The sequence below is a fragment of the Astatotilapia calliptera genome, chromosome 1, assembly GCF_900246225.1.
Source record: "Astatotilapia calliptera chromosome 1, fAstCal1.2, whole genome shotgun sequence".
Lineage (NCBI taxonomy): Eukaryota > Metazoa > Chordata > Actinopteri > Cichliformes > Cichlidae > Astatotilapia > Astatotilapia calliptera.
The window spans coordinates 1,483,545-1,507,348 of NC_039302.1; the positions used below are offsets into that span (position 1 = coordinate 1,483,545).

Here is a 23,804-nt window from a genome sequence, read left to right on the forward strand (position 1 = left end):
AACAAAGATCAGATTGAAAATGCTGTTTCATTAATAAATGATTTCTCAATTGCCTCTGGATTAAAACTAAATAAATCTAAATGTGAAATTTTATGTTTGTACCAATCAAATGTCAAATCCTTATACAATATTCCTGTCAAAAACTGTGTTAGATACCTTGGTATTCATGTCTGTAAGAATGACACAGAGCGTCAACAACTCAACTTTTCTCCCAGGATGGAAAAACTAAAACTATACTGAACTGATGGCTCCAGAGAGACCTATCAATTTTTGGTAGAATCCTTTTGACTAAAGCTGAAGGTGTTTCCAGATTTGTGTATCCAGCCCTTTCCCTTAATGTGTATGATTCCACATGTAAAAATGTTAATAACTTATTTGTTAACTTTGTATGGAAGAATAAGCACCATCATCTAAAAAAATCATTGCTTTGTGGACCTAAAGACAAAGGTGGTTTTGGCCTTCTGGACTTCATGGACCTGAACTATACATTTAAGGTGAAATGGCTAAAAGAATGCTTAAAATCTCCTGGATCATTATGGCATTTCATTCCACATAACATTTTTAGAAATGTTGGAGGTTTACACTTCCTATTGTCTTGTAGTTACAGTATATCAAAGTTACCAGTTAAAATGTCTGCATTTTATCAACAGGCATTGTTGGCTTGGAAATTATGTTATTCACATAACTTTTCTCCACATAGATCTATTATCTGGAATAACGAATGTATTACTAAGAGGAACAAATCACTATTTGCAGAATTGGATTGATAAAAATATAATCTATTTAAAAGACTTATTTGACTCTGAAGGCCAGCTACTTAGTTACAATGACTTTATTACAGAAAAAACATTCCCTATCAAATTTAAAGATTTTAGCTCTGTAATAAAGTCCGTTCCCAGCGGACTGACTGAGTTGATGAAAAGCTACATAAAACAGAACACACCACATGCATCCGTTAACACTCTTTATATAAATGGTATTGATTTCTTAAGCAAGAAATGCACCAATAAACATATTAGAGAATGTTTGTATAATGCGAAGAAAATAACTCCAAGGGGGAAGTTTTTTTGGAATGCTACTTTTGATAATATCACCTGGGATAAAGCGTGGTTTGTTCCTTTTAGATTTTGTATTACAAACAAAGTTAGAGAATTACATTTGAAAATATTACATAACATATATCCATCCAACATGTACATTTCAAGATTCTGTGACATTGATAGAAAATGTACCTTTTGTAAAACTGAACTTGAAAGTGTTACTCATTTGTTTTATGGCTGTTCATATAGTGCTACATTTTGGAGAGAGCTTGAAAATTATATACTGTGCAAGACAACATACGAAATCAAAATTGAAGGGAAGAACATTATCACTTATTTTGAAACTAAAGAAAAAAAAATATGTGCCATTGTCAATCTTTATATCTTATTAGGGAAATTCCACATACATAAATGTAAATTTCAAAACACAACCCCATCATTTAATTTATTTTTGATTGAAATTGAATATTATTTAAACTCTCTTAAATTAACTTCCAATAAAAAAGGTTTATCATTGATTGAAATTCATTCAGAAATGTTTAACAAATGAGCTGTCACAACTTTCAAGTACAAAGTTGTTATGAAGTCTGTCACATTCCCCCCCCCCCCCCTTTTCCCCCCCCCTTTATTTATTTGTCCATCTTATTTCATTGTACTGTATATTGTTACTTTTATTTGCCGTGTATGTTTACTGGTCAGGCTGAACTGGAATGACTGGCTGTTCACTTTGTAATTTCAATAAAGTTTGAGGGGAAAAAAAACATCTGATAAAAGCAGGGAGCAAAGCACTGAGCAGCATATCAGTCAGCATATAAAAATGCCATAAATTTCATCAGTTAGGCTGGAATAATTTGTTTCTAGTGGCTTCTATTGTAAGTTCTCTATATTTCAACATGATATCCTGTATGTGTCCTACACTGACGACATTTGAAGCTGGTCATTTTCTTGGAATAAAACCAAACAAACTTTCATAAGAGATCTTCATTCTGCAATAAGGGATATTCAAAACTTATAATGTTATCATTAAAAATATTAAAATGTGAAATAATCATCAATCTTGAACAAAATCCAAATAATCTGTTTATGCAATACCAGGTGCTGTAATCTTCTACACACAAACATCAGAGGGCGCTGCTGCTCACTCAGTGGAGACAGCATCAACACAAATATCAATTAGATCTTAACAGTTGGGGATTTTGCTTAGAAAAACTACAAATGACAGTTTAAATATTGAAACTAGTCTTTTAGACAGTTTTCTAGTAGAGGTTTGGGTTGTGAGTTTTACACAATGAACACTTTCATAGATGCTGCAATGTCAAATTCTTCATGTGTGTACATGCACAGACCACATGTGCATACTGTTGTGCACATAAACTCACAGATGTATATGACAACTCAGGTTTGTGGCATTAAATTTGTATTCTAATTTTTAAAAATGTAATACGTACACATTTAATACAGATTTTAATAAACACTTTTCGGAACACAGCCTATGCCTGATTCTCATACATGCATTTGTTTACTTAAAATGTGGATATTGTGTGGAAAAAAGCAGATCAGCAAATCTGTAGCTGCCAGCTCCCCTCTAGGCTTCACCTGTGCAAAACCTGTGTCTCTGAACTGGACCTCAACAGTGTTTGTGGTCTCATAAGCTCTCCTGTCAATTTTAGTTTGCATACTTGGATTGTTCAAATATATTATGCTAAATATAGACAGATTTTTCCACAATGGACATGATAGTAAGAGTTAGTAAACCTCTATTAAAGTCTCCCTCTGCGGCCTGTCCGGTCGTTAAGCGATGACGTGACGAATCTTCCGGGCCTAAAGTAGTCTGCGTTTAATATGGCTTTTGTGTTGTTAACATGTTTAATGTTATGTATTTTCTTCTATTTGATCTCAAAAATCTCCTAAAACAGTCAGTGATCACTGTTGACCTCCCTCGGCTTTTATTACCGCTAATCATTTATTTAAGCTCAGTTTTTAAAACCTTAGAATGTAACTACAGCCCAGCCCATGCAGCAGTATATGAATGACTAACCTCGTATTGTGGATGGATTATCTCAGTTGTTCTCCTGGCTGAAGTTTGGTCCTTTTACAGCATCCTGCCATGCGATTACATTTGTTCCTGACCACCCAGAACACTCACGTTAACTTTTATCCAGTGGAAAAAAAGTTAGCGTGTTTATATTATGCTAACATAGCTGTGTCGCTAGCGGTCACGTAGCACATCATTATATACCAGCTAGCCCAACTTCAGTAACCCTACAAACGTCACTGCTGTTTAGTTTTCTGTCTTCATTTATGCTGGAAGTGATAACAGAGCTGTACGTTTTAATTTGTTTCCAAAACCCCGCAGTCAGGACATGCTATATTGTATTTAGATAGAAGCTAGCGAGCTAACTCCCTGCTAACTTCTAACTCCGTTAAATGTCATAAATTCCGTTTTCATGGATGCCTGGATGTTAAACTCAATTGTTACACCTGGTAGAGCAGAACGCTGATCATTTTATTAAAGATGAAAGACTTTAGACAGTTTTTCAACTCTCAGTAATGCCACAGTGATCGTTTGATATATGGACCTGCAGCGGAGTTTAGGGCACACCTTCGCTCACAATAAAAGAAAGAAAAACCAAAGTTCACAGAGGGTAAGTTCACACTCTCTCACTCACTCACTCACACACACACACACACACACACACACACACACACACACACACACACACACACACACACACACACACACACACACACACACACACACACACACACACAAAGGCCCGCTGCCCAAAACTCTACAGCTCACAGCTCTGGCAAACATGGGGAAAATGGCAGGGGATGTGGCAGTTTAGGATGGCAGACTATATGCCGTGGCTGACGAGCTGGAACACACCTCAGCTGTGGCTCATGAGGCAGACTTGCAACACAAGAAAAGGAGAAAAACAACTCTTCGACAGAGGGAGAGCCACTAGAGGTCAGCGACCGTAACACCCAGACACGACTAGTGACGTCAGACTGAACAACCAGATAGTGTTGATTCAGTATGTGCTACAAAATAAAAGCTTTTCCTTTACAGTAGGTTTGTGGGCATTTTAATTTGAATTGTTCGAATCATGGCACTTCAAAGGAACAGCCTGTGATGTCAGAGTGCACATTCTACTGGAAAAACCCTTAAATAGGGGAGACATTCAACCAACTTTAGTGGATCTCGGATGGCAAAAACACAAAACAACCTGGTTGTTAAAACAAAGACAAGGCAGACACAGAGAAACGCAAACGCTGACGCATCTACAATGGCAGAAGCAAAAATAGAAATGGTCATCACACCAAAAATAACAATCGTGCAAACGCCAAAACCTGAGCTTGAAAAAGCCGCACAACCAAATCCTGAAAAGTCTCCTGTGGCACAACCACAAAAGGAAATGGTTGTGAAACCAAAGAAAACAAAAAAAGCAAAAACAGAAAAGAGTGGCCGAAGAACCAAGAAGACCAATTACTCGGGCATATGCCTGGACTTTTCTTGAAGCTCAAAACAGCATGGGTGATGGAGCAAACCCGAAAAATGAAGAAATGCAAGAAAACACCGAAGCCACTTCTGAAAGGGAAAAAGCTGAATCCCTCACCATTTCAAATGCAAAGGAGGACATGAATATGGAGAGAGAGGGAAATGTGAATAACCCCAGCAGACCAAACCCTGGGCCTAATCGAGGGACTTGGCAATATCAACCCAATCCCACATTTAGACCCCATCAGGACAGTGTCCAGTTTAATCCCTGGCACGAGATTGCTGCTCTCAGACAGCAACTGGAAGCCTCCCAATACCATCAGAACTACCTTTACTGGAAAATGGTAGCTGCAAACAAGAGGGCCTCTTATCACCAGTTTCAGGTGAACAACCTTCATGCACAAATGAAGGACAACAACAGAAATCATGAGGAAATGATTAAAGACCTCATAGAGCAGCTGGAGGAGGCTTCTAGCAATAAGCCCAATGACATCAGTGAGACAGACACTCTCACAAATGACAATGAAGCTATTGTCATACTGGATGAGGTGATGGTTACCCTGCAGGACCAAATCAGCCACCCTACCACAGAGCAGTGTGTGGAGTCTGCCACTCCAACCACAGAGGCTTCACACATTGACTCTGTAGGAATGTTGTCCTCTAAGGAGGCTGAATTTGAGGTCCAATGTAGGATTCAGCAAGAGCAGATTGAGATGCTCCAGAAACAGCTCCTAGCAGCTCAAAATCAGCTTGAAGAGCAGGCCATTAAACATAGGCAGGAGCAGGAGACACTCAACCTGGAAATCAGTGACCTGAAATCCCAGCTCTGCCCCAACAAGGCCCTTCATGATTTGAAGGTAGAGTCTCTTGGACAAGAGCTGAAAGAGGCCAAAGCTTCCTCACTTAAAATCGCACAGGAGCCGGAAGAACAAAATTCCACCGATGCAAATGAAATGCAAACATCTGAGCCTCTGAAAGAAAAACACGCTGGAGGAGAGAAGATGGAAAAAGAGGACTCACTGCCATCCACTGCAATGTCTCTGCAGGAGCCTCTGAAAGAAAAAGACACCAGACAACAAGAAAAAGAAGAAAAAGAGGACTCGCCTGCATTGTCTGTGCAGGAATCTTTGCAAAGTCTACGAGACAAGCAGAAAATGTTCACTGTGAAGGTGGCTGAACTCGAGACTGAAGTTAAGAGCCTGCCAGAGAGTCCACCAAGTAAGAAGAAGAAGAAGAAGAAACGGAACTGTCTGCGTCCCCAAGTTCACCTAATTGGTCTCAACATCACGTTCTAAAAATCATATTTATATACAACCAAATTGTCAGTGAACATTTGAACCCCACTCAGTTGAGACAGAAGGCCACCCCTTCCTGAGCCCAGTTCTGTCAGAGGTTTCTCCCCCATTAAGAGGGAGTTTTTCCTCTCCACTGTCGCCAAGTGCTTGCTCATAGGGGATTTGGGGGATTTTTTTTTTTAACACCAACCACTGATAAGCTCACTGACGTCAAATTTAGGGCTCAGCAAATATATAAATGGATGAGGAATCATCCATTTAAAACATGTTTGCTGAGTCATATTTAGTTGTATATAAATATGATTTCTGGGACACTAAGGCCAATCACAGACTAATTTGGACAATTGGTAAAAATAAATAAATAAATTGGAAAAAGTAGTTGTGTCATTGTTTCATGTAGATTTCAAATAACATGCCATTTTATGTCAACATATTTTTGTTACATTAGTAGTGCTCGTGGTCTTATATTCTTATGATCCTGTTCATTTGATGAGTATATCCTTGTGCCTTGCTTCACATATTTACTGCTGCTTGGCTAACTTTAGTCATGCTAGCATCAGCACGGGTACATGCAATGCCTCTGATGTGTATCTGTTTGATACACATCAGAGGCATTGCATGTAGCTTGTGTTTATGTTCAGAGTGACATCTGATTTAAAAGCAGGCAGCAAAGGACACTGAGCAGCATATTAGATAGCAGAGAATTCAGCATTCTGACTATTTTCTTAATATTCTTACAAAGAACATAAAATTTAATGCAACAGATCTGAGACTTTGGTGGTTGATCCTTACACACAGGCAAAGGAAAAAAATCCCCCTCAATAGATGGTTCACAGACGCAGGTCCAGTGGAACCCACTTTCACAAGGAAGGAAGCATCAATTACATAACACCTTTTTGTCAGCTCCATCACCCAGAAACCTGTCACTGCCAAACAATCCGTTTCTAAAAGTTTTCTAGAGTCAAATGTGAGGACATCTGTGTGTCAGCTAAAGCTTCTTATAAATTAGGCCATGCAAAAGGATAATGACCCCAAGCACAGCAGCAAATCTCCAGACCTCAACCTGACTTAAATGCTGTGTATAAAGGAATGCTTGTAAATGTCAATGAATTGAAGCAGCTGAAGTAACTGCTGCTAACTGCTGGTTCTCTAAAATACTCATAGAATGATTGTGATATCGAACTAAAACAAACGCCTGAATCCTAAATTGTGGATATCCTATTGTGGTGATCTAAAATGTAACACTAAATGTGTTTCAGAATTCCTTTTGTATATATTATTATACATCTAGGAGTGAATATATACTAAAGAGTATATATTTTTCATTATGGTCAACAATAAAAGGGACTAAAATCTGGATTTAGATAGATGAAAGTCATTTTGTGCTGTCGCTTGCATTTATGTACTGTCGCATACATTAAGCCTAATTATTGCCTGAGACTGTTCTTGTTAAATGATGAAAAACTCAAAGGCACGTTTCAGCAGTGGATCTGTGTGAAATCAGCAACTTGCAAAAGTAAATCAGAATGTGGGCTGTTGATTCTAAAAACAGAAATTGCAAAGAAAGTTCAACACTTACTAAAAGTGCAATGAAATCATCTCAGCAGCTTTACTCATAAAATTATTGCCGTTAGCTGAATTCATATATTGTATCTTTACACACACATATACACACAACCCACTGATGTGGGTTGTACAAACATCAGTGGGTTGATGTACGAAACCTTTCTGATGTATGAAGCCTTTATTTGTCAGTTACAATTTACAAAAAACAGTCAGTTAAAGTACAGTGGGGCAAAAAAGTATTTAGTCAGCCACTGATTGTGCAAGTTCCCCACCTAAAATGATGACAGAGGTCAGTAATTTGCACCAGAGGTACACTTCAACTGTGAGAGACAGAATGTGAAAAAAAAATCCATGAATCCACATGGTAGGATTTGTAAAGAATTTATTCGTAAATCAGGGTGGAAAATAAGTATTTGGTCAATAACAAAAATACAACTCAATACTTTGTAACATAACCTTTGTTGGCAATAACAGAGGTCAAACGTTTACTATAGGTCTTTACCAGGTTTGCACACACAGTAGCTGGTATTTTGGCCCATTCCTCCATGCAGATCTTCTCGAGAGCAGTGATGTTTTGGGGCTGTCGCCGAGCAACACGGACTTTCAACTCCCGCCACAGATTTTCTATGGGGTTGAGGTCTGGAGACTGGCTAGGCCACTCCAGGACTTTCAAATGCTTCTTACGGAGCCACTCCTTTGTTGCCCGGGCGGTGTGTTTTGGATCATTGTCATGTTGGAAGACCCAGCCTCGTTTCATCTTCAAAGTTCTCACTGATGGAAGGAGGTTTTGGCTCAAAATCTCACGATACATGGCTCCATTCATTCTGTCCTTAACACGGATCAGTCGTCCTGTCCCCTTGGCAGAAAAACAGCCCCATAGCATGATGTTTCCACCCCCATGCTTCACAGTAGGTATGGTGTTCTTGGGATGCAACTCAGTATTCTTCTTCCTCCAAACACGACGAGTTGAGTTTATACCAAAAAGTTCTACTTTGGTTTCATCTGACCACATGACATTCTCCCAATCCTCTGCTGTATCATCCATGTGCTCTCTGGCAAACTTCAGACGGGCCTGGACATGCACTGGCTTCAGCAGCGAACACGTCTGGCACTGCGGGATTTGATTCCCTGCCGTTGTAGTGTGTTACTGATGGTGACCTTTGTTACTTTGGTCCCAGCTCTCTGCAGGTCATTCACCAGGTCCCCCCGTGTGGTTCTGGGATCTTTGCTCACCGTTCTCATGATCATTTTGACCCCACGGGATGAGATCTTGCGTGGAGCCCCAGATCGAGGGAGATTATCAGTGGTCTTGTATGTCTTCCATTTTCTGATGATTGCTCCCACCGTTGGTTTTTTCACACCAAGCTGCTTGCCTATTGTAGATTCACTCTTCCCAGTCTGGTGCAGGTCTACAATACTTTTCCTGGTGTCCTTCCAAAGCTCTTTGGTCTTGGCCATGGCGGAGTTTGGAGTCTGACTGTTTGAGGCTGTGGACAGGTGTCTTTTATACAGATGATGAGTTCAAACAGGTGCCATTCATACAGGTAACGAGTGGGGGACAGAAAAGCTTCTTACAGAAGACGTTACAGGTCTGTGAGAGCCAGAGATTTTCCTTGTTTGAGGTGACCAAATACTTATTTTCCACCCTGATTTACGAATAAATTCTTTACAAATCCTACCATGTGGATTCAAGGATTATGTTTTTCACATTCTGTCTCTCACAGTTGAAGTGTACCTCTGGTGCAAATTACTGACCTCTGTCATCATTTTAAGTGGGGGAACTTGCACAATCGGTGGCTGACTAAATACTTTTTTGCCCCACTGTACATGTGTAAGAAAGCCTACCAAGCGGTATGTTATCCCAGTGGAGACGGCAGGTGTTGTTGGTCCAGGTGCATTGCTGGATTCCTAAGGAAATATTTGCATCAAGAATGACTGTTGCCTACCAAATAAATAAATTAAGTTGTATTTTGTTCGATGTCTGTCTGCTGCCTACCAAATTTAAAAAGAAAAAGTGAGGACTAGCTAAGTAATTTAGTTATGCTAGTTTAGCTAACACTGCTATCAAGCCATCGGCGATTGTGAAGTGGAGACTGCAGCTGCTGAGGGTGTTCTACTGCTGAACGTTTGGATGGCCGACAAAACGGCTCTTCCGATGTATTACATAGGCTTACAGGAACCATAACATTTACAAGGAAGCCATGTTTTACATGGAAGCCATGTCCACGGTTAATCACGTGACCTTTTGAATGTCAGTTTTTAAATTTAAATATGTTAAATTTGCTAACGAAAAAGCGAGGCAGTGACGGATGTTCGGGACCACTGTGTGCTGATTATTAATAAACAATATATTCCTATATGACAACATGCATAAAACCAGAACGGTAGGCAGGCTTGCTAGCTTTTGCACAGCTTCATCGGGTCAGTCTGAAAATTAAAAAGAAGAATGAATGAACTTACCGTTATAATCAAGGGGGTTTAAATATGTTAAATTTCAATACATCAGATGTGATATTCAAGATGAACTGGATCAAAATTTTTCATTAGAGACAAACATAGATTATGATATTTAACACCAAACCTTAAGAATTCCTTCTTAAATGTGATTTTGATGTCAACAAAATTCCCATTCACTTATCTATTTTTCACAGACAGGCATGATCATGTTGGCTTCTACTCTGCACATTTTTGCGTTTTCACCTTCAGATCCCCCGTTCCACCTGCTGCTGGATCAAAGACTTCCTTACCAACTGACTGCAATCAGTCCAACTACTTCCAAGCACTTTTTTCTCCAAAGCGTGCCTTTCTATTGTTTTATATATATTCCTATGGTTTGTCTATATTCCTCTTGATTGTGTTAATTTCTCATTTTTGTCATTTATTGGTGCTGTCTTACTATTTATGTTTTATTCCAGTTTTAATTTCGTTATACATGTGACATGTGACAATGACAATAAAGGCATTATTCTATTCTATTCTATTCTTGTCTACAAGCATAAATTTCCCCAACATAAATCTCTGATTTGAAATAACAAAAATATTAAATACAAAAATAAATCAATGTTTTATAAGAAATGGATCTAAAATAATATTAATTATGCATCCAAACGAATGAATGAAAAACATCAGGAGTTGAGGACTTTTGATGTCCCAGGGTCTGTGAGAGAACACAGTACAGTTTTTGATGCAATTGCAATTATTTTTTTAAGGCTGCTACAAGACAGAAATGGACCAGATATAAAGATGTTCTCATAAATAAAAAATTTCTTAGGTATATGATTCATTGTCCTGTAACTGCTCATTGTCAGTTTTATTGGAATGGTAACGTTATGAATACTAATTGTTGGTGACTTAAGTCTTTAGTCACCAACAAGGTCAAAGACATTTACTTTAAAATAATTCATCAAATATATACAACAAACCATTTTATTAAAAAAATATAGAAATGATTTGGATGAATCTTTTACCTTCTGTAAAACAGTCAGAGAATCAATTTTGCATTTTTTTTTACGATTGTATTAATGTTCTGTTTTTTGGACTGAAACTGAACAATTATTTCAACTATATTTTAGTATTAAAATGAACCTACAAAATAGATTCTATTTTTTGATTCTATTTGGAAAACTCTGATACAAAACTCAATTCCCCTTAATTCAAGGCTGAACTGAAAGCTCACCTTGGGACTTTGAAAGGTTTAACAGATTTGAAAAGCCATAAAAAGTAACTTTAACGCCTTTAAAGATTGTGTTTAAAATATCTCACATGTGGGGTACATGTCAGGTATTTCCTGTATGTTTCATTATTTCTTTTTCTATTTCTTTTATTTATTGCTTTACATTGTAAATGTTCTCAACTTCATAAGTCTCGAATTGATATTTTTATATAATATACTTAACTGTATTTCATGTCAATACTGATAATAAAATAGAAAGGGGGGAAAGGGAATGTGAAAGATAATTTGATTGTTAATCTGTTAGCTAATATGGAAGTAATCCCATACTTAATACCATGAAATAAATCTTTGATTTTTAAATCCTTTTACTTATTTCTCTTTTTTTAATTGTATTTTAAAAAAGATTTTGAAAATCTATTATTTGATTTAAAATTCAGAAAACAATTTTTTTATTGAAAGGTTAATTTTTTAATGTGAAATCCATTTTTGATTTGAAGTGTTTATTAATGGATTAATCAATTTTGAAATATTGGCTCAAGTAATGTTTTCTTTTAAATTAAATTATCAAATAATAAATTACTTTAGTCATGTTTAAATAATCAAAATAAATGGTGATTAAATTTTAAAATGCATATTTTATTTTACAATTCATTACAAAAGCACAAAAATTCTTTATTTTGATACATCTGGCGCTTCTGGTCCTCCATACAGTCCTCTTGAAACAGAGCTGAGGGTGCAGTCCCCATACTAATTCTGCTTTATGGAGTATTGGGGTTTATGCATAAACCCCAATTGGGAGGGTACTTTTGAAACCCATTTATAATTAGTAAGGTGTAATTAATGAAGGTAACAAATATTGGAACGTCAGAATATATTTTATAACAAAAATTGGTTAGGGCTATTCTGCGTATAAATACATAAGGATAAGCCTATATGAATGAGGACTACTCTCATTACAAAGTGATGTTGGATAAAAACAAAAGTGCAGAACAAGAAGGACTTTTGTGTTTGGGAAGAGAAGTTTCCATACCCCGATGTCGTTCAGATACGGTTCTCCATAAAATATGCAGCAGAACCAGCTCTTCCCACACCGGTGGATTCTTTAGGAAGTGTAACGAGGTTTGTTTATGCAGCACTACTTTTGTGTACCTCCGACAATTACTGCTACAAACTAAGATACCAATTTTCGGCGTTGTTTAATAAAAAAAAGGTTTAGAAAAATCCCCAATCGTGACCATTTTTCAAGTTTTACATTGCGTTTTTTAATTATGTTTATCCTTTAAGCACAGACGGTAGAGATTGCGTCGTATTTGTTGGACCTATTTTCTTTAGGATGGCTGTGCTGCGTTTTTCTCTGTCCCTCTGTTGTCCGTGGCCGCCATCTTGAATTTTAATGTTAATTTCTTTTAAAAAATGTGTTTCCTGTGTTATTTTCTTTTAGGGTATCGTGCTACATTTGGATTAGTTTAAAGAAGAGCTGTTTTGTTACGCGACGGTTTAGCGTTTTAAGATTGTAAGTATTTTGTGTGTTTGGTGGGGTTTTTTTGTTGTCGACTGGGGTTATTTAACGATACCAAGCCGTGTAACGCTCTCAGCTTCCTTTTGAACTCATTATGATGTATAACATTACTTACACCCGGTAACTCGTTATTTGCTTTCTTTGATAACGACAGTATATTGTATCTACATGGATTCAGGTACATTAAGTAACTTTTAATTCGCTGAGAAACTGAATATTTAGCCCATCGACCTAGCTAATGGCTTCCATATCAAACAACCTGTGCTAATGCAGTTTGATAGCGTGCGTTAGCTGGTGTATTCCAGTTGTTTGTAGGTAGACTGCATACCGTAAACTATTTGTTGGGACATGCTGGGAGCTAAATGCCGTGTAATCACCGAATATTTCATGATTTTTGAGACGACATAAATTTGATGAGGAGAGACTGAATAACTGCAATTAGTCGTTGCTCACTGACGATCAAGTTAAGTTAGTAGGTGAAGTTTCATGTCGGCTAACATGAATCGGGGAGTGCGTTAATGCTTGAGGATACGCTGAGGGTTTAAATCAGCAGGCCCGGCAAACGAGCCGTATTTGGTCTTTTTTTTTTGCTGAAATTTAGCAGCTTGATAGGGAAACGTCAGAGCAGTTTGTGATGTCGAATTGGTATATTGTGGCATGAGATGGTCCTTAAATATGTGCATCAGTCTAACAGTACTCGACATCAGTCTTTGTTTTTAATTGCATTTGATGGGTAGTATTTGTGAGACGTGCTTAGTCTTTGGAAAATACCTAGGCATGTAGCCGGCAAGCTAACCACTCTGGCCTCGTTCGTGGTAATTAGCCTCAGGCTAACGAAGCGAACGGTTGGAGAGAGGGGAGTTGTCAGCAAACAATACCCTGCTATATTCACAACTCTGGTACAATTTCGGCCTCAGATTACGGTGTGGCCTTCCGGGTTTCTACTGCCTCTCCCATTCCCCGAGGATGTTGTGTTCTCCAGTAGCTAACGTTAGCTTTTGAACCATAAAGACGAAGCACATTTGCTTCGATCACAACTGCGATGATGCCACACTATAGCGCCCTGGAAACTGCTCGTATGACAGACTTATAAACACCATGGCATGGTAATGAAGCCGAAAACGTGTCTGTCATATGATGCATACATTAACAGGGCAGCACTGTGTGGATGGATGACAGGAGAGAAGTAATTTCTGGTGCACCTGACAGTAAGCCAATGCAGTATGTGGAATTAACGCTAAGCGGCGCTCGAGGATTATCTTTCTGTACTGACATTGCCCAAACCTGAAGTGTCTCACAGCGCTGGGTTCATTCACTGATGCTGATCACATTATGCCAGTAGTGTTTTAAATGGCAGTTTACTGGGCAAACAAAAATAATAACCAATTGTCATCATTGAAAAGCTAAAAGCAGCAAATGTGTCCTTTTTGCTTGAAATTAGTTTGAGATTGATTAAGAGAATAATATTTGTATGTATGTTTGGTCAGATATCAGTGAAATCAGAAAAGAAAGAAATGCAAGAAATGTTTACCTTCACTGTTCTACCTCTGTGATTGCCAAATGGTATCTGAGTAACTTTTCAAATCAGTCTTCTTTATATAGCGTCATTTCACAGCATTGGTTGCCTTGGTACAAACCCTACAGTAACTGTGTTCCGCTGTGTTCTCATTACATTACAAACCCAGGTGATGAGGTATCTAAAATGAAGATGCCTTGATGTAGCGATGCTAAACAGAGCAAATAGTGTTCTTAATGCAACATGAAACGTTTGTAGCCAGCAAATTCAATATTAGTTTGTCATTTAGTCAAAAAAATATTCAGCTTGCCTTGAAGTTAGGAACAAAATATTTTATACCTGATTATACCTGATAGATTAACTCTATCATTCCAGTTTATAAGATATTTTCTGTTAATCAATTGAATTTTTGCAGTTTAAAAATTTCTCGTCCGTTTCTTCTTTCACCAGGTTTCAAAGTCTTGTCCCCAGTCTTCCCCACTCAAGAGTGTTGCTTCATCTCAGAGACTAAATGCAACTGGACCAGGGGTCTTGTGGGCATGAAGTGGCTGGGCGAATCCAAGAACATGGTATTAAATGGCAGACGACATGGAAACAAGTTGACTGGCGAGCAGACTGTGAGCCCGAGCCAGACTCGCTCTCAGCATCCACAACGTGCATCTCTGCGCCACAGCAAGAGCCACACCAGAAACCGAAGATGTAGCCGCAGTGAGTTCAATATGCTTGCTTTTACTAATGCAATGATTCTTCAACTGCAGCATACTTTAACTTTAGCATGCTTGTGCTTTTTGTAGGATTTAATGCAGCCAGTCTGGAGGCAGAAAGGCGCTATGTACCCTCCTCTGGAATGACTGCCAAGGAGTTGTGTGAGAATGACGATCTAACCACGAGCCTCATACTGGATCCATATCTGGGCTTTCAGACACACAAAATGAACACCAGGTTAGCAAATATGCATCTGCTAATTTTCTTGCAGCTTCTCCTGAGATTATCCCAGATGATAAGCTTGTAGTTACTTTTGTATCTCAAATGTCTCCTGATAGATTTCGACCTATTAAGGGAAGGCAAGAAGAGCTGAAAGAGATAATTGAGCGCTTCAAGAAACACGACAACTTGGAAAAAGCTTTCAAAGCTTTGACATCAGGAGACTGGGCTCGAAATATATTTCTCCACAAGACGAAGGCTCAAGAAAAGCTCTTCAAGCAGCATGTAAATACACTATTATTATTTTCCCACTATTGTGCAAGCCAGCCATCCAATCACAAAGCTCATTATGTGTTTTCCATAGGTGTTTGTTTATCTGCGCATGTTTGCTACAGACAGTGGGTTTGAGATTCTCCCTTGTAACCGTTACTCATCTGAGCAAAATGGAGCTAAAATTGTGGCAACAAAGGAATGGTGAGAACCAACTGATATATGTTATTAATAACTGTGAACTTTGGTTTTGTTTAAACTTGGCCATTGTCTAGTTCAAAGATAATTCTAGTTACAGTGATTTCAAACTTTTGATCTAATAATAATAATTGTAACACTATTAAAAGTCCTTCACAGGATGTGAGTAAAATATATTAAAACATAAAAAAATAAAACTGCAAAAAGAAGAAACATAAGCAGTTTATTAGAAGTTGGAAGAAACAGATAACCAGAGTTGTGGTAGGATGTGATGTTAACTTACAAACTTGTTTTCAACCTGGGTGATAACCCTTTCTGCCTAATTTAATATCGCAGGAAAAGAAACGATAAGATTGAGTACTTGGTTGGGTGCATTGCTGAGCTCTCAGAGAGCGAGGAGAACTTACTGCTGCGGCATGGAGAGAATGACTTCAGTGTCATGTATTCGACCCGCAAGAACTGTGCGCAGCTGTGGCTTGGACCAGCTGCATTCATCAATCATGGTAGTAATCTTCGTTTTACTTGTGGAAATCTTATCACACCCTCTTGTTAAAAATTTTGACATCACTGTTTTTCACGAGTATATTAATTGCTGTGCCCTCCCCTCACAGATTGTCGGCCAAACTGCAAGGTAGGCTTTCTTCAGCGTCTTTTGGGATCAGTCACTTTTAAATGTGGAAACTCAGGTTATTAAGACTTTTTCCGTTTGTCTTCTAAGTTTGTGTCAACAGGTCGGGACACAGCTTGTGTGAAAGTTTTAAGGGACATTGAGCCAGGAGAAGAAATCTCGTGCTACTATGGAGATGGTTTTTTTGGGGAAAACAATGAATTTTGTGAATGCTATACGTGTGAAAGGTAGGAGTATACGTCATGAGAAAACTAAACACAGTGTTTGAGTGTGGGTTGGAAAAACAAAAGAATTTGAGTAAAACAAACTCAGAATCTCAGTTGAGTACGATAAGAACAATTAAACCATACTTTCTTTTTTCCCCCCCTTCTGTCATGTAGACGAGGTACTGGTGCTTTCAAATCCAAAGCTGGACTGCCAGTGGAAGTACCGGTGATCAACAGCAAGTATGGATTGCGTGAGACAGACAAGCGCCTCAACAGGCTGAAGAAGCTAGGGGAGGGAAATAGGACCTCAGACAGTCACTCTGTAGGCTCGCACACCGATGTAGACTCTCAGGAAATGCCAAAAACACATCAATGTAAGAGTCCTCTAACAGTTAAACATGTATTTCGTCTGTTGCAGATGTGAAACTCCTTGGGCAATACTGTCTTATATCTCTTAATTGTACCATGAATCATCCCCATTTGTGCTGCAGGACTCCACTAGAAGTCCAAAATGTTACATTTTATTTATTTTTTTCTATATGCAGTTACTTATCTAAAAACATTATAATGTGCAGCCTTTTCTGTTTTTCCTCCAGCTGCCAGAAAAAGAACATCATCATCGTCATCATCATCTGGCCTGAAGTATAAAAACAGGACTCAAACCAGACAGACTTTGTCAAGAGCCCTTACTACCTCATGTTCAAAACAAGGTCGCGCAAACAATAACAGGGTACCAAAGAGACTAAGATCCCAATCTAAGCCTTCGCTAAGTAAAGTCCAGTTGCGAAGTCGGAAAAGGGGTGCAGAGCCCAAGGCACTGGCCAAACGAGAGACCTGCCAGTTGGGTCTCACGGACTCAAAGATGTCGCTGTGTAAAGGCGTCACTGTAAAGAAGGAGAAGGATGGGCAGGAGCTAGTGCAGCAGACACTGGGCCAGCAAGGCTATCTGACACGTCATACTGCCAAGGAAAATGGCCACCTCCCAGCTGTGCAGAGCAGCGAAGGCAGCCAGTGTTCGATGTACAGAACTCGCAGGTCCACAAGGACCCTTGTAAAGGCTCGGGAAACAGCATCTGGTGTTAAGTTAGAGCCCAGCGCCATGGATGGTTTGAGTCCAGTCCCTGGTGGGGTGGTCATCAAAACAGAGCCAGCTGACATGGAGGAGTACCTCCACCACGGAGTTGAGCTAGAACATCCATCATTAGATGCTGGCTATGCCAGAAGACGCTCAAGCACCAGGCAGAAACGGCCAGCACGGATCAGGGCCGAGCGGACAATTAAATGCGAAGACACATATGGGGAGTCCTTCATGCAAGTGGTTGGCAGCCATGCTGCAGAGTTCTCAGATTGTGGAAATATGCTTTTGAGCTTTGCTGACCAACATAGAGACTACAATTGCGTCACCCATGGCAGCAAATCTTTCCACCGGGACAAGGGAAAGGGTAGTTGCCGGTCTCAGGACAAGGGGAAGAAGAAGCGTCGGATCACAAGATACGATGCTCAGTTGATCCTAGAGAATAACACAGGCATCCCCAAACTGACGCTCCGCCGGCGGAGGGATAGCAGCAGTAGCAAGACCACTGACCCCAACGATCCTGTTGGCTCCTCCCATCTTTCGGCATCTACGGTCAATTCACCTTCTTCGAGCAAAATTAGCATAAAGTTCAGCAAGGATCATGACAAGGATAAAGGCAGCTCCTACATCGCCAAACTGAATAACGGTTTTGCCCCTGTGGTCCACAGCAATTCCACCAAGCTGAACATCCAGTTGAAGCGGGAGGATGATGCACGAAGACTATCACAGACAAAGGTGGACCAGATTTCCTTTAATGGAGACATGAGTCAAGGTCTAGAGACCAGGAATGGTGGACATCTGACCCAAAAGGTCCTGGCAGACCCTTCGTCTGATGATGAGGACAAGGAAGTGGAGGATGACGATGACTACTTTGATAATGAGTTTGAAGACGATTTCATTCCACTTCCTCCAGCAAAGCGGCTCCGACTCATTGTGGGTAAAGACTCCATAGACATTGATATCTCCTCCAGGAGGAGAGAGGATCAGTCTCTGAGGCTCAATGCATAAGCGGTGGACTTTTCCCTGTAAATATAGACGACCTGCTAATCAACTGTTGTGTTGATGTAAAAGAAGTACAGTAATTTAAAAAGAGAGAGAGAGAGAGAAATTGAACATTATTAGAGGGTGCTGTTAACTTGAAACAAATTTGTTGTTCACTCTGTCACTTTATTTCATATAAAGACCAACCACCCAAAATATTGATTAATGGAAATTTTACAAGTCCATCCCGTGATAGGAATCTTTCTCATTTTTGGGAATGATCTAGCTGGCTCCTAAGTGAAAACAGAATTTGTTTTAAGCTAAACTATTCCTTTAAGTAAATGCACTTGTTTATTCATAATGGACGTGGATATTGTAGAAAGTGTACAGTATGGTGATTATTCCTCTCTGTCTCATAGGCAGGTATTTTACTGAACTTTTGGTTTTTGTCTCTAGTTGGTAAGTTTCAGTAGGCAAACTGCACTGAATGAACAGTGTAGAGTGGTTGGTCCAGAGGCATTGTAACATCATCCAGACAGTCCTTTAGGATGCAGGTGCCATGTTCTCATTATTCCAGTAGTTTTCCTGGGAAAGAATGTCTTTTTTCAGAGTATAATTTAAGTTCATCATGTGTATGTATGTGTAGAATTGAATTATGATGTTAAATTTGGGCTATCATGGGCTTACCCACAGGAACAGTTTTTATATATGGTATATCAGGTAGGTAGAGCCTGATCGATCCTTATACTAAATCTTTGCTACCCAAAAATTCGGTATTGCATGCTTAAATAAAAATAGCAAGTGAGTTGTATTGGAAGAGGGACATGCATTAGTTTAAAGTGAAAAATGAATGAAACGTCAAACGTTCCTCTTGTGGTAATATGATTACAGCTCCAAAAGTTAGTCAATCTCTGTGGACTCCCATGATAAAAAGTGTTACACAGTTGAACAATTACACATTTTACAGCAGAGTTTTGGTAGCTACTTTGGGAGGTTATTACTCCCTTCGTAACAACTGTGTGACTCTAGATTTTGCTCAAGTCTTTATCGACTTAAGATTATGCATCACTTTTTGTATAACTGATAGTGCCACACGCTGTCTGCAGGATGTCACCTCAGGTGATTGAAGTCACAGAACTGGATCTCTTGTCTGTGTTTTTTGTTGTCTGTTTTAGTACAAAATGTTTTTTTGAGTGGTTATTTTTCTGAGAAGTCTGTTCTCCAGGTTTAGGGTGTCAGATTCCTGTGTTTTTGTGTTACTCAGTACTAATTTGCAGGAACAGGTGCAATTCACCTTTCTACCAAACAAAGCTAGCATTAGCTGTTAACATAGCACCCCAGCCACTCATTGTCATATGGTCACTTCAAACAAACCAAAAAAAAAAAGTAAAGCAAGCCATAATGCAAATGCTGAGGCTTTAAATAAACTTTTATATTTTGTCTACAGTAATTCACAAAGTAGTTAGGAACTTGCAGTGGAGGCACCCCACCATTTTTTCCCCCGCCGTGATGCTACTTTGCTGCAAATGATATGGACAGCAAGAGGATCTTTTTTTTTTTTTTTTAATTAAAAGGTATTAATATTGAGGTTTCTCAAACAATATGTGTGGGTCTACAGATAGATCTGTGGTAGGCTTATATATTGGTCAGGCTCTGTTATGTGTTGGAAACAACTGACAGAGTAAACAAGTAATCCAGCTTTAGCAGCAAGGAACGTGTGTTTTTCATTGTTCAGACATTGAGCACATTTCTTTGTGGTAAATCCCTGTAGCTTGTTCAGTGATGTAAATACACACTTTAAGCAGCATAATTTAAAAAACAACAACATCAAAAACAATTTTATAATCCAGCATACATAAAATTGTATTCTTCAAAGTTTTTCATTTCTGGAGCTACTCTGTAATGGTAACATGGCACATGTGGTAGTTCAAGGTCATTCAGATCCACTTTTAAAGGCTACCAGTATATGCTTTTGAAATCCGAAATGTTAAAAGTAATGTACAGAATGACTGGCTTCCGTGTCATCGTTGAATGATGTTTTTCTCCACGCTCACTCTTCACTGTGAGAGTTTGTAAAATCAGAAGTGATGTCTGTTGACACTAGACTTTGCAGAGGAACCTTTCACTGTTTCAAATGTTCTTGAACTTTTGAATCTTGTACTGAGGCTTTCTTTTTTTCTGTTTTTTTCCCAATATACATTCTGTGGTGCTACTTTTATTTCCTTCCTACCTGTTTGATTTTCTCTTCCATGTACGAATGGCAGCATTAACCTAGAATTTAGAAATACAGTGTATCACTTATATGTTTAGTCACTTGTTGTTTTTTTAGTTTCCTTTACAGGAGCGCATATACTTTCCAACAGCATTAGGTGCCTTAAAGAGCATTTTGACAAAATTTCTCACATAGCTAATCATGAAAGAGTGTAAATGCTAAGCCATCTGTTTTTCCCAGAGAAACACTTCATCAAAAGCCCACCGTCAGTCCTTCTGTATATTATTTTCTTATTGTGTGGATGTAAATGAACAGCCCAAGGGATCAAGACTGAGACTCAATGTTAATCTTATTTCCTGTGTTTAATATGTACTGTTGACATCACCAGCAGCTAATCACCATTTTGACCATGCTCAGTGTGGCCCCAATATCCCCTCCTTTGGACTTGTCCATCCCACACTGTAAACTCTTCCAGGTGTTACCATCTGTGTGGTCCTTGTCCAATAGAAAGCTGTCACAATAACCAGCTCACTCAAAAAGTAAAAAGAAAAACATCTAAACAAATGTGAATAATTTGCGGAAATTTTTAGCGTGTTGCGTGGGTAGTGGGAATCATGTAAAGACAAATAAAAATGGGCAGTGCATATATTGTCCAATATGTAAATCATGTGAACACATCTTGTACTTATTTAACAGTTTTGAATACTTGAAAACTATATAAAGTTTCTTTGTGACTCTTGTTCCTTGAGCGTTTTGAGTTCTGCTGTTAAAGTGTACAATTTCCCCCTATTGGTGCTAGGACATGTGCCTTGAAAAGTTCAGTTGTGCATTTTCCGAAGAAATTGCAAACTAATATTAGAAAACATAGTTTAAACACACGATGCAAACTAATCACACCATTGTGATGAAAGTTCTATATAGCATGTTATTTCCTAATATTAAAAACGCTCTGAATCTGCTGTAAGCACTTCAACTGGAATAGCTAAAAAACAGTATGTACCTTTTAGTTCTAAGGTTTTACATATCAACCTCAGATAAATAGCAGCACATTACACAGTGCCATTATTCAACAAAAACTAAGCCAGAATGTAGAAGCAGTGTGTGAAAACTAAGTCTGCCTTTACTGCTTCTATTAAGAGGGCAGGTAGCAGCCAGATTCTGCTAATCAGATGTGCTGGATGAACTTATTATTCCAAACAGTTTAAAGTGTCATTCTTCAGCGAGAAACATTAGTAAGTGGAAAATGCCTGAGACAGTCAGTATTCCTGGGAGTCAAACCATGAAATAGTGAAATAATTTAAAAAAAATCTGAAGACAAAAGTCTCAGGCTCTAAGGGCCTCAGCATGTTAAATGTTGAAAAAAAAAGTTGAAGTTCATGACAGTTAAAAAAAAGACAGAATAAATCAATATGTAAATATCTGACCATAATGCACAGTACCATGTTTTGAGAAAGCTTAACAGCATATTGATACCCCCCCCCCCCCCCCCCCCCCCCCCCCCCCCCCATCAGCTGCCAAGCAGTGGTGCCGGGTTGATAATTTGATTAAACTTCCGATATACCAAAGTATTCTGCAGTTAAATGTGAAGCTATCTGTCTGAAAGCTAAATAATCAAGTGGTGGAAGGGTCCAGTCAAAGTAATGCCCTTAACCCAATTGATGGGGTCTTAGGTGAGTTGTGCACAATAATAATAATAATGGATTGGATTTATATAGCGCTTTTCAAGGCACCCAAAGCGCTTTACAATGCCACTATTCATTCACTCTCACACACTGGTGGAGGCAGCTACAGTTGTAGCCACAGCTGCCCTGGGGCAGACTGACAGAAGCGAGGCTGCCATATCGTGCCATCGGCCCCTCTGGCACAGTAGCACAGTGAAAATATCTGTAAGCTATATGAAGTTTCTTTGTATCTCTTGTTCGAGTTCTGATATTGAAGTTCCACGCTTGTTACAACAAACATCCCAGTATGATTTAATGCAAAAAGTGAAGATATCAAAACAAAGTTAAGATTTTGCCATTCACAGTGTTGGTCAAGTTACTTGAAAACAGTAATTAATTACTGATTGTTTCTCCAAGTAAGTTATTCCGTGACTTTAATGATTATTTATTTTCAAATCTAATTAGTTACTTTATTACTTTTTAAAAACATGACACACAACCTGAATACATTATAAAGTAATAGACCTTTCAGACCAATTTTATTTTTTCTGCATAATCCATCATATAACCCAGAAACCATTTGCTCTCAGCTCATTAAGTGTCTGTCCTCTGCCTTGATGCTGGGTTTTCTCATGGAACTGATCTAAAATCAGGTGTGTAATTATGCCATGTTTGGGTAGGATTATTGGATGCCTCGTGTCAAGCAGTAAGGAAGCCTTCATTAACCGCCCTCCTACCCTGAGAACACCGTCTTGCAATATTGGGTCAAGTTGGAACAAAGGATGGCTCTGTGGTAATTTACCATGGTTCAGTGCTTGGATTTCCTCCTTGAAAGCATCTTCTTGTGCTAATTTTATAAGCACGTGACTTGCTTTTCTCCTGTCTTCCACATTTATACCCTTTGTTGCATTGGCTCTTTTGGCTAGTTGCTGGATCCTGGCAACTACATTTACTGCTGTATGCCATTTTGAGAACCTTTAGAGTCTCTCCAAGAAGTTCCTGTCCTCTACTACCTTTGTTTGTAGTATTTGTGTCGTTTTGACCTCTGGATCACCTACCAGAAGGTCTGGAGTTGAGTCTGGTGTGACAAACTCTCTTTCCCACAGGAAATGAGGTCCAATGAGCCAATTTGAACCTGAGGCCTCTGGTTTCTCCTCCAGGGCAACTTTAAAGGAGAAGGTGTCACTGCTTACACTCCACCTTACTCCCAACACAGTCTAAAATGGGAGTTCATGATGACTGATGTCCACTTCCTGGGCTCCACTAGCTCGTTCACTATCTGGAATTAACTCCAGGACTTCTCTGTTGGCTGCTGTGGGATGTTCCCTTTCATTTTGGCCCGCAAGATACTTCATTGCATAATTTGCGCAGCCTGGTGAGGATGCGGCCCCGAAAAGATGGACTTTCATGCGATATTCTTTTGGCTCTGTGTTTGTTTCACCATTTTCCCACCACAGTAATTTCTGTCCTCTCTGTTTACATGAAATCTGTTAAACATCTTCTCCACATCACAGATGATTGCAATTGGGTGTTGGCGA

General features: G+C 39.0%; 1 protein-coding gene across 4 annotated transcripts; it reads left to right on the forward strand.

Moving 5' to 3' along the window:
* Positions 1-12,124: 12,124 nt before the first annotated feature.
* On the forward strand, positions 12,125-21,353 carry kmt5b (lysine methyltransferase 5B). 4 transcript variants are annotated; one of them, XM_026187016.1, is made up of 10 exons: positions 12,125-12,195; positions 14,562-14,819; positions 14,906-15,053; positions 15,155-15,320; positions 15,400-15,509; positions 15,840-16,006; positions 16,115-16,134; positions 16,222-16,358; positions 16,512-16,711; positions 16,934-21,353. In XM_026187016.1, the coding sequence occupies exons 2-10, from the start codon at positions 14,651-14,653 to the stop codon at positions 18,418-18,420; spliced, it is 2,604 nt and encodes an 867-aa protein (XP_026042801.1). In that variant the 5' UTR covers positions 12,125-12,195; positions 14,562-14,650; the 3' UTR covers positions 18,421-21,353. The 4 variants fall into 4 exon arrangements, with proteins under 4 accessions (XP_026042801.1, XP_026042723.1, XP_026042879.1 ...); XM_026186938.1 differs by lacking the exon at positions 12,125-12,195 and adding an exon at positions 12,364-12,589; XM_026187094.1 differs by lacking the exon at positions 12,125-12,195 and adding an exon at positions 12,618-12,715.
* Positions 21,354-23,804: the final 2,451 nt, after the last annotated feature.